General features: G+C 48.1%; 2 protein-coding genes across 6 annotated transcripts; one reads left to right on the top strand and one right to left on the bottom strand.

The window, feature by feature from the left end:
- Nucleotides 1-1555: 1555 nt before the first annotated feature.
- Nucleotides 1556-10715, bottom strand: PRRT1B (proline rich transmembrane protein 1B). Of its 5 annotated transcripts, none has more exons than XM_061603874.1 (4): nt 10554-10715; nt 4586-4964; nt 3536-3676; nt 1556-2902 (listed from the first exon to the last, which is right to left on the bottom strand). In XM_061603874.1, the coding sequence occupies exons 2-4, from the start codon at nt 4931-4933 to the stop codon at nt 2756-2758; spliced, it is 636 nt and encodes a 211-aa protein (XP_061459858.1). In that variant the 5' UTR covers nt 4934-4964; nt 10554-10715; the 3' UTR covers nt 1556-2755. The 5 variants fall into 5 exon arrangements, with proteins under 5 accessions (XP_061459858.1, XP_061459854.1, XP_061459856.1 ...); XM_061603870.1 differs by lacking the exon at nt 10554-10715 and adding an exon at nt 6760-7122 and having other exon boundaries at nt 4586-4992; XM_061603872.1 differs by lacking the exon at nt 10554-10715 and adding an exon at nt 6764-6853.
- On the top strand, nt 8823-22533 carry UCK1 (uridine-cytidine kinase 1). The gene is made up of 7 exons (XM_061603869.1): nt 8823-9158; nt 10897-11056; nt 12693-12789; nt 13349-13491; nt 14956-15050; nt 20224-20272; nt 20956-22533. The coding sequence occupies exons 1-7, from the start codon at nt 9018-9020 to the stop codon at nt 21141-21143; spliced, it is 873 nt and encodes a 290-aa protein (XP_061459853.1). The 5' UTR covers nt 8823-9017; the 3' UTR covers nt 21144-22533.
- The last annotated feature ends 794 nt before the right edge of the window (nt 22534-23327 follow it).

The raw sequence follows: 23327 nt of genomic DNA, 5'->3' as shown, positions 1-23327 counted from the left end.
TGCTCTCTGCAGGGATCGGCTGCGCGATGGAGCTCCCCACAGGGAACTCAGCCAGGCAGCCGAGCCAGCCACGTCTCTTCATAGTATCAGGTGTGGGACAGGGTTTGAGGAACATGGCCAAATTTGGCCCACGGACCCAAGGTTCCCCACCCCTGGTCTACGCTGGCCGGCAGCGGCTCTCCAGGCAAGGGACATTCCCAGGCCTTTCTCGAGATGCTCTAACCACTGAACTATGGTCCTTCAAAGAAATCCAGCCCAGCTCCTTTTGGGCTTCTCCCCCACCTCCCATGATTGGGCCACAATGAGAGGCGTTTTATGGTGGATGCAGCCCCCTTGTGGAGACAAAACTGACCAGGCATTTGCATCCAAGCTAAGCTCTCTTTTTCTTAACTCGGGAGAAACAGTACTAATGAGTAAGTGCAGGGAACCTTTGGGGGCTGCGGCTGATGGGACTTGTAGTTCGGCAACATCTGGTGGGCCAAAGGTTCCCTACGCCTGCTATACAGCAACAGTTTAGGAATCTAATTCCTGCATCCTGGGGGGGCGGAGGGAACGTTTGAAGTGCACCTAACTTAATTTGGAGAAAGTTGTGTGAATCTTAATACTTCTCCAGACCGATTTATTGAGCCTTCATCCTTATGTGCTTGCACAAAGTTTATGGAGAGGGTAGGCTGTGTCCTGTCTTTGCTGAGCGTTCCTTCTGATTTGCTTGTGGGGAATTTATACTGTAATGAGGATTCGTCCTGCTTTGCTTTGCAAGGCGCTTACACGGGCTCTTCCCTAGGGTACCATAAATCTGTATTCGTTACATATTTAAATACTGGCAGACACCAGTACCTGATTCACCTGTTTTTATGTCATTTTCCTTTTCTGCCTGGCGCTGAAATTTAAGCTGTTTGTGTAAAACTGGGCAACACAGTTTTGGATAATTTCAAACTGGGGGGAGGAGGGTCCTCTTCTTGGTCTGTACTTTCTTTTCACCTGGCTCGTAAAGACTGAAAGCTGGCAACTTTCCAGCTGTTTCATCTCCTAGTGGGAAACAAAAAAGAATCCTGTGCCTCTGTCCCCAAATACACTAAGCAAATTAAGGAAAGTGTTTGTACATTTGGAAATGTAAGATTCGGGTTGTTTGTGCACTCTAGAATTTCACTCAGTCCAATCCAATTTCTGAGTAATTTTTTTCTACACGACGACTAGTAACTTGGATTCTTTTTTCATTTTTTAAAAAGGTGAAGATTTTCAAGATTTCATGTCCCATGCGTATATATATATATATATATATATATATATATATATATTTCTCTTGCAGCAAATGTGTCAAGGAGCAGAGAGTGCATTTTCTTCCCGATGCATTTGTGGTCTCATGCCCAGCTCTTCCAGACTTCCAGGAGGACGCCAGGAAGCTTGTATTAGATTTTGTGACAAAATAAAAAAGCTGGAAGCTGGTCTAGGGCTCTGAGACACGATACAGGGAGCACAATTCGTTAGGCCCCAGTGTCTAACCTCAAGGCTCCAGGCTTAACTCCCACGCAACCCTTTAAAAAAAAAAGGCCCATTTCTAAATAACTCATTTTTATTGCACTTGTAGTGCATTTCTTGACGACGTGTTATTTGCATGCATGATTTATCCTTGTACAAGAGAGAAATTTGCAGACACGGATCTGACACCATTTGCGGGAAATGTTGCACGCTTCCTGTCCCCCACCTTTTTAAAATGAACATGGAAACCTTGGAGGCTGCTTTATGCCAAGTCAGGTCATAGGTCCTTCTAAGCTCAGTACTCTCTAAGACAGAGATCACCAACGTGGCACCCTCCCAGGATGTGGCCAGACTACAGCTCTCATCATCCCTGATGACTGGCCATGCTGTCTGGGACTGATGAGAGTTGGAGTCCCAACAACATCTGGAGGGCACCGCCTCTTCGGTGCTGACCGGCACTGGCTCTCCAAGAGAGCATTCAGGAGCGTTTCCCAGCCCTATCTTGAGATCCCATTGGAGGCTGGTGCATTGGGGCAAGTGGGGTGCTGCCTCAGCCAGCCCCCACTTGCCTGCCTTCTTACTTGCAACCAATCAGAGGGTAGCTCTGCCTGTCATTGGTTCTGGCCTCACCTACTGTTGGTCTCTCTGCCTTCTGCCCCCAAAATGATTACAATTGGCTTAGATGTCTTTTAAAATCGGACAGATTCACGGAGAATACCCACTGCTTTACAACTGTTTGCATTTTTTGTTTCCAGCTGTTGAATAGTTAGCCAAATAGGCAGCCCAGGACAGGCAGCCCCATGTCTGCTGTCGTCCAAGGCGGTCACCAGCTCCCCAAATCCAGGCAGGCAGGAGGGAATAAGGGTTTGCGCCTTTGACCCCCTGCTGACTTTGGGGATCCTGTTCAGGGGAAGCAGACTCTGCAGATCCAAGATCTGAGGCTGGCTTTCCCCAGCCTGGCCTCCCAGAGAACATCAGTGTTTCTGTTGCATCCAGTTCTTGCCATGAATGACGCCTCTTTCCGCGGACTCTGCTGGTCTGGCCAAACAGTCGAGGGGAAGCGAAAGGCCAGTCTTGGAATATGTGGTTGACAGACGGTGCTGGGTGTGAATCTAGATGGTGAAGGCACACAACACAGGGGTGACCAGACGGCCTTATATGGACATTCTTTTGCATAAAGGTCCCATATGCTATATGTTCGTTGTCTCAAGCGTGTGTGTGTGTCTCTTAAGCAATGAGTGATCAACGGACCCCAGACAAGTTCTGACATCCTCAGTCACAGGTAGAGAGTCGCCACAACGTAGACCACCCAGCTGACCGAAGCAAAGACTCCAAAGAAGAGGCTAACCAAGACCATCAAGTGAGCTTTACTGGAGGCTGCCTTGGCCTGGACGAAGTCTCCTCTCTTCCAAGCGGCTCGTGCCTGTGGTCGGAGAGAGAATTGGGATGGATGCATAACACTGCGGTAAGCTTGAACTGGTTTGATTGACAATCATTTGGGCTTGTTGATAAGTGAGGACTTACAGCAGAGTCAGGAAAGCTGTGGCCCTGCCACGTTACTGGATTCCCAGCTGCCATCAGCCTCAGACAGTGTGGCCTACAATCGGGGATGATGGGAGTTGTAGTCCAACAATATCTGGGGAGGCCCACAGCTTCCCTACTCCTGACATACCTAGTAAATTAGGGGTGGCTAAACATTTTTGGTCCAAGGGCTGCATTGCCCCATTGCAATCCTCCTGAGTGGGGTCACAAACACGTGTGAAGGCAGGCACACATTCTCACAAATGCACACAGCGCACTCACAGAAGGCTGCATTTGCACAAACACGTGAAATCAATAAGGGGGCATACCATGGGCCACCGTTTTGCCATCCCTAATTCAAATCAACAGAATAATTCTCGTAAGGATTGCCTCTCTAATGCTAAACACACTTTAAAAAAGAGAGACGCAAAATTTGTCATTGGTTCAAAGGCCAGCTGGTTAAAATCCATTACTGCACCCTATTTTCCCCTCTAATATTCCTACCATGGCCGTTGCCCGCCACAGGGATGCCTACCTCATGGGAATAGACAAGCGCAATCACTCCAGTGAGCAAGCAGCAGAAAATTGTCACCAGCACAGACTCCACCGTGTAATCTTTGGGAGGCTGCCCCCTGTCGGCCTCGAGGGGAATCTCACTGAACAGGGAGCCATTGTACTGCAAAAGAAAATCCCAGGGTTTTGCCATTTGCCTCCCCCAAAGAAAGTCGGCACAAAACCCAACTGTTCCTGGCATCATTTAAAACAAAGCATAGAATCATAGAATAGTAGAGTCGGGCCCTATAAGGCCATCAAGTCCAACCCCCTGCTCAATGCAGGAATCCAAATCAAAGCAGTGCCGACAGATGGCTGTCCAGCTGCCTCTTGAATGTCTCCCGTGTCGGAGAGCCCACTACCTCTCTAGGAAATTGGTTCCATTTCCAACAAAAAAGGGTCTAGCCCTTAAGGTTGTAAAGAGGCTACTGGTATTGCAGAAGCAGGGGGTTTCGGGGCATGCAGAGAGAAGATCACTAGAGTTTCTAGTAGTCAAAGAGGTGGACTTCACCTCCCCTCATCTTGAGGGAGCATAACAAATTGTGCCAAATTACCAAATGTGCTTGATTTTTATAACTCATACTGGCTGCTAACCTTATAATTTATTACAGACAAAATAAACCAGCGCTGTTTGTCTGTACTCAATGTGGGATTATTAAGTTTTAAAGTGAGGACTGTTATGTCATCCCCCCATTAATCGTGTGGTCCCTATTAATCATGTGGTACAGTCCAGGAAGGGGCTGTACCATGTGATATTGGCCAACACGGCAATTCCGCTCTTAACCCAAAACTGCTTGGAGGCCTCAGTCCTGCAGCCTTGCAGTGCCTTTACTTAAATATGCCACTTGAGTAAGCTTTTCAAGGGGCTACCCTGTGGGACCCACGGAGGCATCACGTCCCCACCCCAAAGAGTGTGAGCAGCCACCTGCACCCCTAGCTTTCTGTAGAGAGGGCCTCGTTAAGCCAGAAAGGTGGAGAAATATCAAAAGAGGGAGGCACTGCCAACTACGCGGCCCAAAATTAAGTTACGTACAATGGTGAAAGGGTAGGATCCAGGAATCTGGTGGTTCAGAGGCGCTGGCTGGTAAAACACAGGGCCTTGCCCAGGGCCGCTGGTCTGGAACGTTGGGTACAACAGGTGGAGAGTCTTTGGGTCCGGCGGGGAATAGGGGGGAGGGTCTTCTACAAAGCTGGGGTTGGCAGCTCCAATAACTGGCCTGGCATCCATCTCTGCTTGTGGAGTGGTCTTTGGTTGGGTCTGTGTCCCCATGAGTCTGGGGGATGCCACATTCTCTGTAGAAGGCTGGGCCCCCGCTTGTTGTTCACCCCGCTCTCTGTGATGTGGAGGGGCTCCCCCAATTGTTTCCACTCCTCCTTCCATGCCGCTCCCCCGGAGATGATCCCCAAGTCCTCTGCAGGGCCAAGAGCTGCTTTTAGTCGCTATTGTTAGAACAAAATAGGAGCAAAGGAGAGTGCATTGGAAGCCACTCACTCCTTTGGTCAAAAAGCCTGTCCCTGCATTACCAATGAAGACAAAACGTGTAGAAATCGTCTATTGTTGTGGCGATTGTGCAAGCCACCTGTCTGTGTGCTGGAAAGCCAGCACTGAATTGTGCTTTTAGAAAAGTGCGTGCTCTTGTCTGTGTGCACCCGCAGCTGCCCACATGCGAGGATACAGAATTTGGGGGACTGTGTCACTTTTTCATCTGTTTTACCAAGCATTTTGAATCATTATTTGTTTGCTTATATTGGGGGGGGGTGACCTCTACCCCGTGGGCTGGATTAGTCCCCTCCTGAGTACATTTTTCTGGCCACCCCAAGAGCCCACTGAAGGAGAGGAAATTAAAAAGGGACAAGGCTCAGCTCAGTGTCCTGTGCTGCAGATGCAAATAGTCCCACCCCCCAGTCATGAGATCGATCGTTTGATGAGAGGGGAAGGGAGCACTCAACCCCCTCCTTAGTTGATCAGATGAAGGGGGGGCTGCGTGCACGCATCCATGCAAGAGTGAGGGGTGGCCATATCTACCACAGGCATGCGGCCCTCAAAAAGTTGGCCAAGGATGAATGCAGCACTCGAGCAGAAAAAGAAGTTATCCATCCCTGGCTTATAAACTGCTTTTCAGTCCCAAGGGCCTCCAAAACAGTGGACCCCATATTCAGTTGCAAGCAGCAAATGCTTCAGAAAGTACTACAGCATCTCATGTGCAATTGTTGCTGACATTCTTGGTCTGCTGCATTATGTTGGGTTTTGAGTAGCAGCTGTGTTTGCCATGACGAACATTATGGAGTTGTCTCCAATTGTTAGCCCTACGCAGAGTAAGGCCATTGGAATTAATAAGCCTAAGTTAGCCATCATGGTCATTCATTTCAGTAGGTCCAATATGAGTAGGACAAACACAGGTGACAACCCCATAAGTATGAGCCAATGGAAATGGAAATGGACTGCCTTCAAGTTGATTCCGACTTATGGCAACCCTATGAAGAGGGATTTCATGGTAAGCAGTATTCAGAGGAGGTTTACCATTGCCTCCCTCTGAGGCTAGTCCTCCCCAGCTGGCTAGGGCCTGCTCAGCTTGCCACCGCTGCGCAAGCCAGCCCCTTCCTTGTTCACAACTGCCAAAGACACATTTTAATAAGAACTGCCCTCTTTAGCCGGTGAAAAGTCCATCTAGTTTAGTGTTGCATCCTGTCTCCCACGCTGGCCAATCAGGTGCTTCTGGGAAGCCCATGAGCAGGGCATAAAAGGGAACAGCCCTGCCTCATTGTTAATCCCCACCCCAGCCACTGGTATTCAGACGCAGACTTCCTCTGGATGTGGAAGTTCCATTCCCAACCATAGTGGCTTACTAGGAACTTAAGAGCCCTGCTTGATCAGACCAACAACATCCATCAAGATGTTTCCCAGAAACCCACAAGCAGCCCTCTCCTGTGGTACCTCCAGTACTCACAGGTATACTACTTCAGCATATGCAGGTTCCATTTAGCTGTCGTTGTTAGCAGCTATAACATAGCCATGCACTAGTCCCTCGACCATTGTAACTGCCACAAAATCCCTGACTGGCGGTGCATGACCGCAGCAAATATAATCATGCGCAGTGACTCATATATGCATTATGTTTAGCCGACCAGCGGAGACGATTCCCCGATCTGTTAACCTGCCTGTGTAAACCAGCCCTAATTTTGGGGAAAGGGGTGAAGTGCTGTTACCTGCCTTTTGAGGCTCCTTCGGCTCTTCAGCAACCTTTTCTCCAGGACCAGATGGATGGTCCCTCTTTCGTTGGCCGGCTGGCCATTTCAACCCTTGTTGCTCAAACTGGGAAAAGGACTCCTGTGTGCCTCCCCAGAGAACGGCTTGTCCCATCCACTAGGATTTGGTTTCCTGGGCTTTATTAATAATTGACTGGCTTGTTTGCAGACAGCTACGTACCAAAGGCCGCTCTGGAGCAGCTGTGAGTTTCCTGGGCCAGGCTAGGCTGTACTAGCGCCTCCCTGCCCTGCCTTGGAGGGGGGGGGCGAAGGCCAGATCGCCTCATATCAACCTCCCTATCTGTCCTGCCGGAGAATGCACAAACAAACCTTTTCTGCTGGGCTGGAGCCGGTGCCTTACATGGGGATGCACTTATAGCAAGGCAAGGAGGAGGGGCTGCCCCCAAGGGGACTGACCGGAGAGCCCTTTGATCTGTCAATACCAGCTGAGCCAGATGTTGCAATTGCCTTGGAAGGTTTCACGGCAGGGTGAACATGGGGCAGTTAGGATGTTCAAACCCCTGATCATTAATGCAAGCACTCTTGACTGCAGCTGGTTTTATTGAACAGGTTTTCCTGAGTATCCCTGTATCCCAGTGGCTGACCTGTTCTTTGGTGTGGATTTTACTTTTTCAAGTCAGCAACCCCCGTTTTTTTACATCTGTTTCCATCTGGTTGTAATTCCGTCAAGAATCATTTTAAAAATAGCAGTACCTAACAGCAATTGCTGTAACCTAATGTAAACGTTATGCAAATCTGTACTGTACCCCCTTTAATTGACCGAGTAAGTGGGTCACCCTACCTAGTGACCTTTGTCTCTGGGAATGCTCGCTTTTTTGTCCTGTTTGTGATTCATTTCTCAAGGCTGTTGACAGAAGTGTTTGAACTGCGGTTTCGTTTTCCCCCTGCTAAGTAAATGTAACTAACAGTTATTAATTGTTACTACTCTGGTAATGCCTGTGGGCCAAGCTGATAGCCTTGTGATGATAGCAACTTTAATCGCAGGCCTTGAATGCTTGGGTGACCGTGCTCAAAGGGGATGGGGGGGGGGGGAACCTTGCTTTTTTAAAAAGAAAAATCCTCTTTGGTGAGATGTCTTGTGAGTACACCAAAACTTAATGGCAATTTAGAAATTCTCATAGCAATCCTTGGAATGAAAGGAAAAAATGGGGAAAATTATATGCACATGTCCTTATCTTTCCAGTTCTCTGAGTGTGAGTGCTGTTCCTTATGTTCCCAAATCAGCATCTCCCTCTGAAGTTTGCAGAAATACAAACGGTCGCCCTACAATCATGCAAACATCTGAAGGGCAGCCTGCACGTCCCAGGGAAGTTGGAGTAGTGCTTGTGTGCGCAATCCTGCCCTCATCTCGGTGGTTTTACTTACTGGGTGCTCAGGTGGATGCCCAAATCTTCTTACTGCCTCTCAACTTTCTGCATTTCATTTCCCTCTCACTTACACTATTTACAAGTCCCCCATCTGGCTGTAGACCCAGTTGGTGGTGCTGCCACCGGGAGCTGCCGAATTGGTGCTGCCCCATGACAGGGTCTTCTCGGTGGTGGTTCCCCATTTGTGGAATGCTATCCCTGGTGAGGTGTGTTTGTCTCCATTATTAGCTCTCAAGAGGAATTTTAAAGGTTTCTGTTCAGCATTTGATGGCAGAAAAATACTGTTCCTGGCAACTTTGAAATTGTGGGTTGTGAAGGTATGTGGCTGTTTTTAAATGCTCCTATTGTTTTCAGATGTTCTGGATTGTTTTTAAATGTTTCAAGTATGGTTTGTTTTATTTTTTAATTGCATTGCTTTTACTACTTTGTTGTTTACCGTCCTGGACTCCTTTGGGAGGAACAGCAGGACAGAAATATTCATTCATTCATTCATTAATAATGGGTTGTATTGCTAATGATTGTTTGGATTGTCTAGCGTTCACGTATTTCGTTCAATACTGCAACATTTTATTGCGCCTCGCCCCCTGCAGCCCCGCCCCCAATCCCCTCCTCCCTCCCTCTCATTGCCTTCGTGCGCAATTGCCTCTGCGCAAGCTCCCCGGAGGAGGAAGGACTGCGTTTCCTAGCGTGCCCTGCGGCCTGCCTGCGCTCCGGCCAAGCGCTCCTCGCTGCGCGGGGCCTGCTGGGAAACGGAGTCTGTGGCCCTGGGCAGGAGGAGGAGCTGTTTCTGCGGCAGAAGAGCCGGGGGGCCCTTCCTGCGATGCCCAGGCCATGGCGACCAGCAGCAGCAGCGGCGGCGATAGCGCCGGCGCGGCAAGCTGCAGCCTGGGCCTCTCGGGCGCCGGCGAGGCGGAGCGGCAACACCCGCGGCCTTTCCTGATAGGGGTGAGCGGAGGCACCGCCAGCGGCAAGGTGAGGAGGGCGCGCAAGTGCTGTCCCGCCTGCGAACGCAAATGCCATAAAAGAGCGCATACTGCACTGCTGCAGCTCCGTTTTGCGCAGTGGTCGTGCCCCTGGCCTGGCCTGGCCTGGCCTGGTATCGCGGGCCTGGCCAAATCTGCGCTGTGTTGTTCCAAAAAGCCCTTTGTTGTGTTGTCCCAGAAGGCCCCTCCCCCTTTAAAAACACATTTCCCATCTTTATTCGCCTCCGAGTAGCTTAAACGTCCCAGCTTTTTAATGTGAGAAATTTGGATTACTGCGTCGAGCGGAATTTCTGCGTTGGACTCGATGGCCTCACAGGCACCTTCCAATTCTACCATTCTAAGACATTTATATCCCGCCTCTCCTCCAAGGAGCTCACGTGTGCGGTTCTCGTCCCCCTCGATGATATCTTCACAACAGCCCTGTGATATAGGTTAGGGCGAGAGGCGAGGCCTGGCTGAAGGTCCCTTTGAGCTTCCTGGCTGGGAGGATTTGAACCCTGGGCTCTCTCCCAAGGCCTCATCCGACACTCCAACCTTGACATCATGCTGGTTTCCCTGCCAAAAATCATCCACCGCTAGGTGTGCTGATTGCCAGGGGGCTCTTCTTACCTTTCCATTTATTTCTGTTTAATATTACGTTTCTATTTTGCCTTTTCCTCCATGGCCGTCAAGGCGGTGTATCTTGTTCTGCCCCTCCCCACATTGTATCCTCACTACAACCCTGTAGGTTAGGCTCAGAAATGTGCAGTAGGTTTTTCCCCATCCTCTGTTCTTTAAAAAAAAAGCAGTATTCTACATTTTTAGAAAGTTTGGAGGACCAAAATGGAAGTAACAATTAAACACAAATAAATATGTGTAGCCATAAGTGAATGGGTGGGGAGTTGTTCCCCTTCTGGATGAACCATGACCCCCCCCCCTGAATCTCAGCTTTCAAAGAGTTGGTTCCTGTATTTGTAGAATCTGAAACGTGAGGCAAAATGTACAGGCAACATTTTTATCATTATTGGTGACAAACTAGCATGTGACTCTCCCTTCAGCGTTTTATTCCTCCAGCTTCCCCCATCCTGGAAAAATTCCTGCAGACACCTGTGTATGTAGCCATACAGTTGTGTGTGTCTGTGGATTTTCATCCTTCATTTTAAAAGAATAAAAAAAATGAAGTAAGGTGCTAGTCCTTGTGGGGAACCCAGCAGTGAGGTTTTGTTTTTATCTTTGAGTCTAGGGCCTAAGTCAGAAGTCATACGATGGAGTGCAGTCCTAAGTTCAAGTTTAAACGTCAATCCCAGTATGCTCAGTGGTACCCTCCCACTCCCCATTTAAAGTGAGTTTAAGGTTGCCGCCTTAAAAACAGCGTTGTTCAGTGGCTGGAACAGCCTTCACTGACCTGGTGCCCTCCAGATGTTTCCGAGGCTGACGGAGGCTAATGGGAGTTGTAGTCCGAAAGCACTTGGAGAGCCCCAGGTTGCCAGAGACTGGGCTAGATTGTTTGAGGGTGTATTGTTGGTGTTGTTTTGGAAGGCCTGAGGCTCAGTGGCAGACCTTGAAGAGTGGCTGCTGGTCAGTGTAGATGATATTGAACTCTTTGCTTGTACATGCAGTCTCTGGAACAAATGTCCTGGTGTGTTTGCGCAGGTGTGCATTTTTGGCATCTACTGGAGTCTGGCAGACTGTTGCCTTGCATTGATTAATTCCTCCCTCTCTCTCTGTCTCCCCACCCCTTCTGGCAGTCAACGGTTTGCGAGAAAATCATGGAGCTGCTGGGGCAGAACGAAGTGGACCATCGTCAGCGGAAAGTTGTCATCCTCAGCCAAGATCGGTTCTACAAGGTGCTGACGGCAGAGCAGAAGGCAAAAGCCCTGAAAGGACAGTACAACTTTGATCACCCAGGTATGGGCTGGGATGCCACGGCTGCATTGGACCCCAGCCAGCGGAGTGGCTGTTGGATTTTTAGACAGTGGCCTTAACGGCCTTACAGATGGGGAGAGGTTGCCCGCTTTAGATGGCAGTGTATAATTGCGTCACTGAATTCCTCCAAATGTGGTATGGCAGCCTTCGCCAACCCGGTGCCCTTCCAACGGTTCAGACGACTCCTCGCATCAGCCTCAGCCAGCACGACCTAAACGTCTGGACGGCACCAGGTCGGCAAAGGGGATAATTAAGCAAGCAACCCTGCTGCTTTTGGGTACCCCTTCGGCTCATTCTGCTGAGTGGGGTCCTGATTCTGCCTCCAAATCCTGCCCTGGTAGCACCACTGCAGGTAGGGAGAGGTGTGCGTGCACACATGTCCTTATTCCAGGGAGTATGGCCAGTGGCAGTGTTTTCCGGGCAGTGTTCTGCAGAATCCTGGCAATAAATAGTGTTCGTTTTAAAAATTAAACCCTCCTTTTCTTTAGGTTTTTTTTTTTACTGTGCACATTTATATATACATATATGTAATGCATAAAACACATCTAAAATCAATCTTGTGCCATAAAACTACAAGCAGAATAAAAAACCAGCATGGAGCGTTGATGTCATTCCGTCTCTGCCTTTGACGATGCTGTATGGGGCCATAGCTCAGTGGGTAGAGCAGAAGGTACCAGATTCAATTCCTGATGGCTTCTCCGGTAGGACTGGGAGGGGCTCCTGCCTGAAACCCTGGAGAGCTGCTGCCGGTCAGTGTAGGTGGCATTGAGCTAGGTGGGCCAACGAGTCTGACGCGGTATAAGGCAGCTCCCATGTTCCTAGGTCAAATTGCCTCTTGGTGTGCCTCAACAACCCAACTGTAAAATTGTATTTATTATTTGATTTATATCCCACCCTTCCTCCCAGCAGGAGCCCAGGGCAGCAAACAAAAGCGCTAAAAACACTTTAAAACATCGTAAAAATAGACTTTAAAATACATTAAAACAAAACCTCTTTAAAAACATTTTTTTTAAAAGCTTCCAAGGCATCTTTTTTAAAAAAAAGATAAAAACATACTGTTTTTTTTAAAAAAAAGGTTTAAGAACATCTTAAACAGCAATTCCAACACAGACGCAGACAGGGATAAGGTCTCTGCTTAAAAGGCTTGTTGAAAGCGGAAGGCCTTCAATAGGCGCCAAAAAGATAACCTAATATTTAAGGGGAAGGAATTCCAAAGGGTCAGTGCCGCCATACTAAAGGTCTGCTTCCTAGGTTGTGCGAAACGGACCTCCTGAGAAGATGGTATTTGCAGGAGGCCCTCACCTGCAGAGCGCAGTGATCGACTGGGCATATAAGGGATAAGATGGTCTTTCAAGTATCCTGGTCCCAAGCTGTATAGGGCTGTGTACACCCAAGCTAGAACCTTGAACTTGGCCCGGTAGCAAATGGGCAGCCTGTGGGAAATGAAATGGGAAATAAAACCCTGTTAGTTTCCACGGTGCTTCTGCAAGGGTTGGTCCCCTGCTACACTGCAGCCACATAATTCACCTCACCCATGTGGGTCTTCTGTAGGTAGAATCAGGTCACGTGGGAGTATCTGCTCTGCCCCAGTCGTAACATGCTTTTTTGCGTTACGCAGATGCTTTTGACAACGAGTTAATGCAAACGACCCTTAAGAATATCGTGGACGGCCAAACCGTTGAGGTTCCATCCTATGATTTTGTGACCCATTCCAGGTCAGTGTACGTTTCCCAGCCCCCATGCAAAACGTGGTTGCCACCTTGCAAATGCCAGATGTTTCCCTCCAATCCCCACCCTACAGAAGATTCCAAGGATAACTTTGCAATGTCATAGCAAGACAGAGCCATCCCATTGCAGGGTGGGGGCATGGGAAAGACCCAGGAAAAGAGTCCTTTATTATAGTTTATTGATTATATTTATATCCCACCTTTTGGAGTACACCCCTCCCCATTTCATCCTCACAACAACCCTGTGAAGTAGACTAGGTTTAACAAGCCTGCTAGGGAGTAGTAGTGGAGGGTTTGTGGGACAGAGAGCTCTTTCCCTCTTGCACTGCCATGCTGCATTTCTAAGCTGGGCACAGAAGAGAGATGGACCACTCCATCCCTCCCACCACCACACTGTTTGCTCGCCTGCATGCAGTTCCTAATCGCCTATGGCGACCAAGTTAGTAGTTAAATAACAAGGCATGGAATTTTAGCACAGAATTGCAGTTGTCTTCTCTGGGCACCTTTCTTAACCACCTCTTACCATTCCTTGTCTTATCTGCTCCAGGCTCCCTGAGACAACAGTGGTCTACCCTGCAGATGTTGTCCTTTTTGAGGGGATTTTGGTGTTCTACACTCAAGACATCCGGGACATGTTTCATCTCCGTCTTTTTGTCGACACTGACTCAGATGTTAGGCTCTCCCGGAGAGGTAACGCCTGGTTCACTGAATTCCTTTAAACATTTTTGCAAATGTTGCTGGGCCACAACTCACATCATCCTTGACCTCTGGCAATGTTTGCTGCAGGGCTGATGGGAGTTGTAGTCCAAATCACCTGGAGGGCACCAGACTAGACAAGCACAGGCTCTTCTAGGTCACGGCTGGGAGCGATTAACATCTTTTGAGAAATGGTGTAAAGCAGAGGACGGTGTGGTGGAAAAATTGCAGACCACTGCAGAGCTGGGTTTGATGAATTTATTTTAGCTGCAGCAAGAGAAAGAGACCTGACACAAAATGAGTGCAAAGGGGGAAAAATGGAGGTCTCTGCTTTTTCTAGAGCAGGGTGCTGATATTTATAGGGTTGAGTACACAGGTTTTACGTAAGCATTACAAGATATAGCAAGGCAGGTTCAGCAGTTTCGGGGATCCTGGGACTCCATTGGTGTTGGAGAATCCTACTGCTAACACCAAAGTGGGAACCTGTGGCCTTCCAGATGTTGCTGTGCGCCCATAATCCCTGATCATTGGCCACACTGGCTGAGGCTCCTCGCAGGTGGAGTCCAGCAACTTCTGGAGGGATGCAGGAGCCCATCCCTTGAGTCAAGGAAAAAAGCCTTCTAAATATTTGAGAGAGAAGCAGTCTGTGCTTTCTCCTGGTTCAGGCCAGGCTTCCCTAGCAGTCCTTCTGTTCTTTGGAGAAGGTAGTGATTCCTCCTCTGAAGAAGAAGGCAACCTTGGCCACCCATGAGTGGTAGGAATCCAGCTAATTTTCCCTTACGGGGTTTTCCAGAATGATGGACTCTGTGGTTTCAGCCACGCCACACAGTACCTGCCTAACTTTTGTGGTTTTGAGAACCTTGGAATGCAGTAAGAACATAGGAAGAGCTTGGTTGCTGGATCAGGGCAAAGGGGGCCTATCTAGCCCAGCGTCCTGTTCTCACAGTGACCAACGAGAAGCTTTAGCAGGAAGCCCACAAGCAGGACCTGGGTGCAACAGCACTTGTCCCAGTCACAGTCCCTAGCAACTGCTTTTCAGAGATAGACTGCCACTGGGTGTGGAGATTCCATTCTTGGCTGTCATGGCTAAGAACAGCCCGGCCTCTGGATCAGGCCAAAGGATCTTAGCCCAACCTCCTGTCCTCATGGTGGCTGACCAGATGCCCATTATGGGAAGCCCCCAAGCAGGACCTGAGTGCAACAGCTCTGCGCGCTTGTGATTCCCAGCGACTGGCATCCAGAGGCATATTGCCTCCAGCAGTGGAGAACATCGCCATCAGGGCTAGTGGCCACTGCTAGCCTTAACTCTCCTCTGTGAATTTCTCTCATCAAAGCCACCCAAGTTGATGGCTGTCTCTACATTTTAAGGGAGCGGATCCCATTGTTGTAGCTAAGTGCTGTGTGGAAGAGTCCTTTTTGTTGTCTTTTGAGCACACCTTTTTGTATCTCCTGCTGCAGTTCTTCGGGACATGAAACGGGGAAGGGATTTGGAGCAGATCTTGACCCAATACACAACCTTCGTCAAGCCTGCCTTCGAAGAGTTCTGTTTGCCGGTACCAGAAACTCCCCCCTCCCTCTAAAGACCGTTTTGAAAGCATGGAAGGTTGCTGGAGGGCGGTGAGGCGTTTCTCCTCGTGTATATTAGGATCATGTCCACTGTAGATTTATTCCATTATCATTCCACTTTAAACGGTCATGGCTTCTCCCAGAGAATCCCGGGAAGTGTAGTGTGTGAAGGGTGCTGAGAGCTGTTAAGAGACGCCCTGTTCTCCTCACAGAGCGACAATTCCCAGAGTTCTCTAGGAAGAGGGGATTGTCTATTAAACCACTCTGGGAATTGTAGCTCTGCGAGGAGAACAGGGGTCTCCTAAGAACTCTCTGCACCCATCACAAACTATACTTCCCAGGATTCTTTGGGGGAAGCCACGACTGTTTAACATGGAATAAATGTGTGGTGTGAATGTGGCCATATTCAGCATCGTCCAGAACACAGCGTCCGTCTGGCTGTTTCAAGAGAGGCTTAATTGCCCTGATGTGTTTAGATGCCGATTCACCTCACTTCTTAAGAACATAAGAAGAGCCTGCTGGATCAGGCCAGTGGCCCATCTAGTCCAGCATCCTGTTCTCACAGTGGCCAACCAGGTGCCTGGGGGAAGCCCGCAAGCAGGACCCGAGTGCAAGAACACTCTCCCCTCCTGAGGCTTCCGGCAACTGGTTTTCAGAAGCATGCTGCCTCTGACTAGGGTGGCACAGCACAGCCATCACGGCTAGTAGCCATTGATAGCCCTGTCCTCCATGAATTTGTCTAATCTTCTTTTAAAGCCATCCAAGCTGGTGGCCATTACTGCATCTTGTGGGAGCAAATTCCATAGTTTAACTATGCGCTGAGTAAAGAAGTACTTCCTTTTGTCTGTCCTGAATCTTCCAACATTCAGCTTCTTTGAATGTCCACGAGTTCTAGTATTATGAGAGAGGGAGAAGAACTTTTCTCTATCCACTTTCTCAATGCCATGCATAATTTTATACACTTCTATCATGTCTCCTCTGACCCGCCTTTTCTCTAAACTAAAAAGCCCCAAATGCTGCAACCTTTCCTCGTAAGGGAGTCGCTCCATCCCCTTGATCATTCTGGTTGCCCTCTTAACCTTTTCCAACTCTAGAATATCCTTTTTGAGATGAGGCGACCAGAACTGTACACAGTATTCCAAATGCGGCCGCACCATAGATTTATACAACAGCATGATGATATCGGCTGTTTTATTTTCAATACCTTTCCTAATTATCGCTAGCATGGAATTTGCCTTTTTCACAGCTGCCGCACACTGGGTCGACATTTTCATCGTGCTGTCCACTACAACCCCGAGGTCTCTCTCCTGGTCGGTCACCGCCAGTTCAGACCCCATGAGCGTATATGTGAAATTCAGATTGTTTGCTCCAATATGCATAATTTTACACTTGTTTATATTGAATTGCATTTGCCATTTTTCCGCCCATTCACTCAGTTTGGAGAGATCTTTTTGGAGCTCTTCGCAATCCCTTTTTGTTTTAACAACCCTGAACAATTTAGTGTCCTCAGCAAACTTGGCCACTTCACTACTCACTCCTAATTCTAGGTCATTAATGAACAAGTTGAAAAGTACAGGTCCCAATACCGATCCTTGAGGGACTCCACTTTCTACAGCCCTCCATTGGGAGAACTGTCCATTTATTCCTACTCTCTGCTTTCTGCTTCTTAACCAATTCCTTATCCACAAGAGGACCTCTCCTCTTATTCCATGACTGCTAAGCTTCCTCAGAAGCCTTTGGTGAGGTACCTTGTCAAACGCTTTTTGAAAGTCTAAGTACACTATGTCCACTGGATCACCTCTATCTATATGCTTGTTGACACTCTCAAAGAATTCTAATAGGTTACTGAGACAGGACTTTCCCTTGCAGAAGCCATGCTGGCTCTGCTTCAGCAAGGCTTGTTCTTCTATGTGCTTAGTTAATCTAGCTTTAATAATACTTTCTACCAGTTTTCCAGGGACAGAAGTTAAGCTAACTGGCCTGTAATTTCCGGGATCCCCTCTGGATCCCTTTTTGAAGATTGGCGTTACATTTGCCACTTTCCAGTCCTCAGGCACGGAGGAGGACCCGAGGGACAAGTTACATATTTTAGTTAGCAGATCAGCAATTTCACATTTGAGTTCTTTGAGAACTCTCGGGTGGATGCCATCTGGGCCCAGTGATTTGTCAGTTTTTATATTGTCCATTAAGCCTAGAACTTCCTCTCTCGTTACCACTATTTGTCTCAGTTCCTCAGAATCCCTTCCTGCAAATGTTAGTTCAGGTTCAGGGATCTGCCCTATATCTTCCACTGTGAAGACAGATGCAAAGAATTCATTTAGCTTCTCTGCAATCTCCTTATCGTTCTTTAGTACACCTTTGACTCCCTTATCATCCAAGGGTCCAATCGCCTCCCTAAATGGTCTCCTGCTTTGAATGTATTTATAGAATTTTTTGTTGTTGGTTTTTATGTTCTTAGCAATGTGCTCCTCAAATTCTTTTTTAGCATCCCTTATTGTCTTCTTGCATTTCTTTTGCCAGAGTTTGTGTTCTTTTTTATTTTCTTCATTCGGACAAGACTTCCATTTTCTGAAGGAAGACTTTTTGCCTCTAAGAGCTTCCTTGACTTTGCTCGTTAACCATGCTGGCATCTTCTTGGCCCTGGCAGTACCTTTTCTGATCTGCGGTATGCACTCCAGTTGAGCTTCTAATATAGTGTTTTTAAACAACTTCCAAGCATTTTCGAGTGATGTGACCCTCTGGACTTTGTTTTTCAGCTTTCTTTTTACCAATCCCCTCATTTTTGTGAAGTTTCCTCTTTTGAAGTCAAATGTGACCGTGTTGGATTTTCTTGGCAATTGGCCATTTACATGTATGTTTAATTTAATAGCACTGTGGTCACTGCTCCCAATCGGTTCAACAACACTTACATCTCGCACCAGGTCCCGGTCCCCACTGAGGATTAAGTCCAGGGTTGCCGTCCCTCTGGTCGGTTCCATGACCAACTGGTCTACGGAATAGTCATTTAGAATATCTAGGAACTTTGCTTCTTTGTCATGACTGGAACACATATGCGGCCAGTCTATGTCTGGGTAGTTGAAGTCACCCATTACTACCACATTTCCTAGTTTGGATGCTTCCTCAATTTCATATCTCATCTCAAGGTCTCCCTGAGCATTTTGATCAGGGGGACGATAGATCGTTCCCAGTATTAAGTCCCTCCTGGGGCATGGTATCACCACCCACAACGATTCTGTGGAGGAGTCTGCCTCTTTTGGGGTTTCGAGCTTGCTGGATTCAATGCCTTCTTTCACATATAGAGCGACTCCGCCACCAATACGTCCTTCCCTGTCCTTCCGATATAGTTTATATCCAGGGATAACCGTATCCCACTGGTTTTCTCCATTCCACCAGGTCTGTTATGCTCACTATATCAATGCTCTCCTCTAAGACCAAGCACTCCAGTTCTCCCATCTTGGTTCGGAGGCTCCTAGCATTAGCGTACAGGCACTTGTAAGCAGTGTCTCTCTTCAAGTGTCTTTGGCACTTGTGGTTAGGCCTGTGGTAATTTTGCTCTTCTGAATTTATATCCTGTGCCCCTGCTCTCACAATGCCTACTTCTAGGCCTACCCCTTTTAAAATTTCATCATTTCTTTGTTTTTTATCCCAGGGGGGAGGTTTATTCCGAACCGGACCTTTCTCAGCTCCTGTCGGGTTTCCCCCCTCAGTCAGTTTAAAAGCTGCTCTGCTACCTTTTTAATTTTAAGTGCCAGGAACTTAGGAACGTGAAAGCAGCCTTATGTCAGATCAAACTACTTGTCAGTCTAGCCCAGTATTGTCTATTCTGACCGGCAGCAGCCCTCCATGGTCTCAGGCAGGGTCTTTTCCCTTTACCTGGTTTCTTTTAGTGGGAGGGATTGAACTTTGGGCTTTCTGCATGCAAAATGTGTGTTCTTTGATTGAACTAATAGGAGCACAGGCCGCTGCCTTGTACTGAATCAGAAAAACGTCGACCCATCTAGCTCAGTATTGTCTACTCTGACTGGCAGCGGCTTTCTACTCTCTCCCAAACTTGACTGGAGATATTGGGGATTGAAGCTGGGAACTTCTGTATGCCAAGCAGATGCCCCAATAGCGTAGCCCTACGTGCAAAGCTTTGTTGGGGAATGGAACCTGAAAGGCCTCTTGCACCCGAGCAAGAATTGTGCAGCTAAAACAGCTATCCCCATCCTGGTTCCTGCCATATGTTTTGGACTACATCTTCCCCGAGTGTTGGCCGTTGTAACTGGGGCGGGTGGGAGTTGTATTCCAAAGTACCTGGAAGTCAGCAGGATGAGAAGATTCAACTTTAGCAGAAGTACATAACATCTTTAAGGGGGGGGGTCTAAGAGGGAAGGAATCCCCCCTTAGATATCCTAATGGGGACCGAGCATGCTCAGTGGCCTTGGAATGCTGACCGACTTCTTTGGGGGTGGGAGAAGCGTCAGGTGGGATGGATTGGAGTGTCCTGAACAGCAAGGCTCCACACTGCAAGATTTTGTTGCAGGTCCTGCTTGTAACAAATCAGTGGTGGGGAACCTGAGGCCTGGGGGCTGAATGTGGCCCTCCAGGCCTCCCTCTCCGGCCCTGCATCACACCTTCCTTGAGTTTTTGCCTGGCTGGGATGTGCCTTTGAATTCTGTTCAGGCCTCTTCCTCACCTGGCTGGAGGAGGGGGGTGCACAAGTGTGTGTAGAATGGAATGTTGGTCAGGGAAAACTCGCCTACTGTACAGAGGTAGCGTTCACATTTGTTACTCAACCCACTTTTGCTTCTGGCTCCGCCCACCACTGGCATACGGCCTTCGGAAGGCTGCCCAGAAGGGAATGTGGCTCTTGGGGTTGAGAAAGGTCCCCCACTTCTGCGACAAATAATATGGATTTGGGAGCAGGCTTCTTCACAATATACATGTAGAGTTAGCCTCTGCGCCTCCTTTCTGCTGTCAAATGTCTCCAGAGCCACCTTCCCCAACCTGAGGCCCACTTAAGCTCACGTCAGACTCAGCCAGAACAGCCAACGGTCCAGGGATGTTGGGCGTGGAGCCCAGCAATGCCTGGAGGGCACCTCGTTGGGGAAGGCTGTTCTGCAGCTTTTGTCGTAGACTCAGGCCTTTGAGAATCACAGTTCTTTTACTCATCTGCAGACCAAGAAATACGCCGATGTGATTATCCCTCGAGGAGTGGATAACATGGGTAAGCAACTTTTCCCCACTTCTTGTGGGTTATTTTATTTTATTTGGGGGTATTTTATTTGGGAGTCCCAGGGTGGGGTACAGTAAATGTTGCAGCAGGGGTTCCCAAACTGTGGTCTGCGGCCTGTCTCTGGATTTGGGGTTGGAGAAGGCATGCATGTCCACCAACCTTTTATTTCTTATTTTGCATTTTATTGTATTGTAATTCGGATTATATGGAATTACAATGGCTACAACTGGCAGAAAAATCATTACGTGGTTCACCAAGGCAATTTTCAAGTGGTCCGTGGTGGGGTGTGTGTGTGGGGGGGGGGGAAGGTTTGGGAACCACTGCATTCAGGGTTGTGTCTAATGTTAGGCCATAACTAACTTAGGCCCATTCGTTTCAGTCTGAGTAGGCTTTACTTGGCTACAACCCTGAAATCACAATTAACAATTGCATTAAAAACAAAACGTCATGAAATTTGCTGGAAGCACGTGTCTAAAAATGAAACCTATAGTACTCCCCACCATGCAAAAAAACCCCACTCATTCCCAGTTGTAAAGCATCAGGATGGGATCATTACGTTCCAAGGGACAAATGAATCCCCAGCCAAAATCAGAGTTGCTTTATTTACCCCTGAACTGTGGTCCCTTTCCCCCCATAATTTAATTCCTCCACCTCCTCTTGTCCTCCTTCTGCAGTTGCTATCAACCTCATTGTGCAACATATCCAAGACATTCTCAGCGGCGACCTCTGCAAGTGGCAGCGGGGGGCGATGAACGGGCACGGCCGCTCCTCCAAGAGGCCTTTCCCAGAACAGGCCAGCAGCAGCCCCTTGCTGGCTTCTGGCAAGCGGTCTCACTTGGAGTCCAGCAGCCGCCCCCACTAAGAGTGGCCGGATGCTCTTCCACACCAGCCGGACTTCTTTCACAAGTTCAAAGGTGCCCGTTGAGGATGTTCTTCGTGTTCCAGATGCTCCTCCAAGAGGTGAAGGATCTGTTTGCTTGTTTTCTAAACTGCCTTTTCTCTCTTTCCTTTGAGGCGGTACCTAAATCTGCCCTTCTAGAAGTAAAAATGCCCCAGGGTTTTGGTGCTGTTTCCAAGCTGAGTCTTTGACTTCCATGGGCTTTTTTATTTTCTAGGAAAGAAAACGGGTCTGGGTTCATAACACGCTGCAAGCGAGCAAGCAAAATGCCTTTGCATTTAAATCCCCCCCCCAAAAAAAAATACTGAATTTGACACAGACACAGAGGTAGTTTGGTTGTTAAAGTGTACAGGGCCCCAACCAGTGGCCAGAGGCCTTAGTTAAGGACTGCTTTTCAGAGAGAAATGTATCTCCAACTGATGACTTTGTTTAAGTGAATATTTGCACATAATATTTTGAGATAGGAAGGAGCCCGAGGGGAGAACAGCTGCCTCCTCTGCCCCACAGTGTCTCTCTGCTAAAGGGGCGGGGGATCATCACTCTTGAAAAAGTTAAACTTAAAAACCCAAAATTCTTTTAGCTCAGCAGATGCAGCTGTAGTGTACTTCCTTTGTCCTCCTCCTTTAGCTGTGAATCAAACGGTGCTTTCTGAAGGGAGGGGCAAGTTTGCTGTTTTTATGCACTCCACTAGACAAGGAAGCAAGAGATTTTGTTGTTAAACGTTTTCTTCCACTAACAATGAGACTGAAGAGGGTATGTGAGTGTATTTAAAAATATAAACAAGCTGCCTTTGTAAGCAGAGTGTGGCCAAGGTAATGTTGGAGCAGAGGACAGAAGCAGCTCTGTCTAGTTCAGCGAAAGGGAAGCTGCAGAATCCATCCCTTTGATGCTAAAATCTTTTTTGTGCACCGGTACAGCTCAGTCTGCTAGGTAGAAAATGAGCCCCTTGTGTGTGACAAGGGCTGTAATCCTATGCATGCTGATGTGCAAATAAGCAGGGCTTACTTCCTGCATAAACGTGCATAGGATTGTGCTGGAAATCCCTGTAACCTAAGGTAAATGTTCTTTGCCTCGACCCCAAAGTCTTGCTTCCATTAAAATGTTTGTGTGCTGCTGCCAACTTCGCATTTTTAAAATTCGGGAGTGAGCTGGTTTTGGCGTTGGAAATGTCCTTTTGCAAAACTGAAGTGTTTTTCGCCTATTTTAACCTGCAGCATATAGTGTGTGTGGTTTTATAAAGTTGCTTAATCCAAGAACTAGGCCTTGCCAATCCTATATTTTCTAACAGCAAGGCTCAACTCAATTAATTGGCTTGGTTTTGGCTTTGTTAACTAATAAAAGACATACAAAATGACGCACCTGAGTTTGTTGTGTGTATATATAGACTTTTATTTATTTATTTTTAATTTCCATGACATGGTCAGTGCAATTCCTATAGTGGCTTCAAGGACGCTAATCCTACGGTAGTTGCTAGAATTTGTTTAACAGAAACCATCCAGATTCCTAGAGGCTCTGTGGAGTGCATGACCAGTTGGTGGGAATGTGCCTTTCTCTAGAGGATAACATGCCTTAAACAACCCTAAGCTATTCCCCTCCCATTAATAAAAGAGTGGGTAACCTTTGCCCCTTCAAATGTTGCTGAACTACAACTCCCATCAGGAAGCACAGCCAGGGATGATGGGAGCTGTAGTTCTGCAACATCCACAGGAGCAAAGGTTTGCTGCTTCTGACTTCCTCTCATGCTATCACAGATACAACAATTCCTCCTGTCTGTACTGCTGTACAGAGGCACTTTGCAACAGGTAGCAGGTGGATGGTTTAAGAGAAGGGTGGGAGAACTGTGCCCTTGCAGACATCATGGGACTTCCAACTCTCCAACAGCCCCAGGAAGCACGGCCCATGGTCAGGAACAATGAGAGTTGTAGTCCAGCAACAGCACCTGGAAGGCCACACGTTCCTTATCACTGCTTAAGGAAATGGGTTGGTGCAATGCAGAGTTATAGCGGACCTGCACAGGGCAGGTGGGTGGGGGAAGGGGAAAATGCCTGCCACAAGAGACAGGCTCGTACCTGTAAGAGAGACGCTCCCAAAATACACACAATGAGAGAAGCAGCCATTTCGGGGCCGGGAGGGGGGTGTCACCCAATG

The sequence above is a fragment of the Rhineura floridana genome, chromosome 20 (assembly GCF_030035675.1).
Source record: "Rhineura floridana isolate rRhiFlo1 chromosome 20, rRhiFlo1.hap2, whole genome shotgun sequence".
Taxonomy (NCBI): Eukaryota; Metazoa; Chordata; class Lepidosauria; order Squamata; family Rhineuridae; genus Rhineura; species Rhineura floridana.
The sequence above is the reverse complement of the archived record's forward strand: the minus strand, read 5'-3'. Positions and strand labels throughout refer to the sequence as shown.

What these genes read in the sequence shown, in the direction of transcription:
- PRRT1B (XM_061603870.1), bottom strand. Translation starts at nt 6,913, where the DNA reads ATGGGACAAGCCGTTCTCTGGGGAGGCACACAGGAGTCCTTTTCCCAG. An exon ending in GAAGGAGCCTCAAAAGGCAG is followed by an intron (nt 4,993 to 6,759) that starts GTAACAGCACTT and finishes TTCTAACAATAG; the next exon opens with CGACTAAAAGCAGCTCTTGG. An exon ending in CGCTTGTCTATTCCCATGAG is followed by an intron (nt 2,903 to 3,535) that starts GTAGGCATCCCT and finishes CTCCGACCACAG; the next exon opens with GCACGAGCCGCTTGGAAGAG.
- UCK1 (XM_061603869.1), top strand. Translation starts at nt 9,018, where the DNA reads ATGGCGACCAGCAGCAGCAGCGGCGGCGATAGCGCCGGCGCGGCAAGC. An exon ending in TGTTAGGCTCTCCCGGAGAG is followed by an intron (nt 13,492 to 14,955) that starts GTAACGCCTGGT and finishes CTCCTGCTGCAG; the next exon opens with TTCTTCGGGACATGAAACGG. An exon ending in TCGAAGAGTTCTGTTTGCCG is followed by an intron (nt 15,051 to 20,223) that starts GTACCAGAAACT and finishes ACTCATCTGCAG; the next exon opens with ACCAAGAAATACGCCGATGT.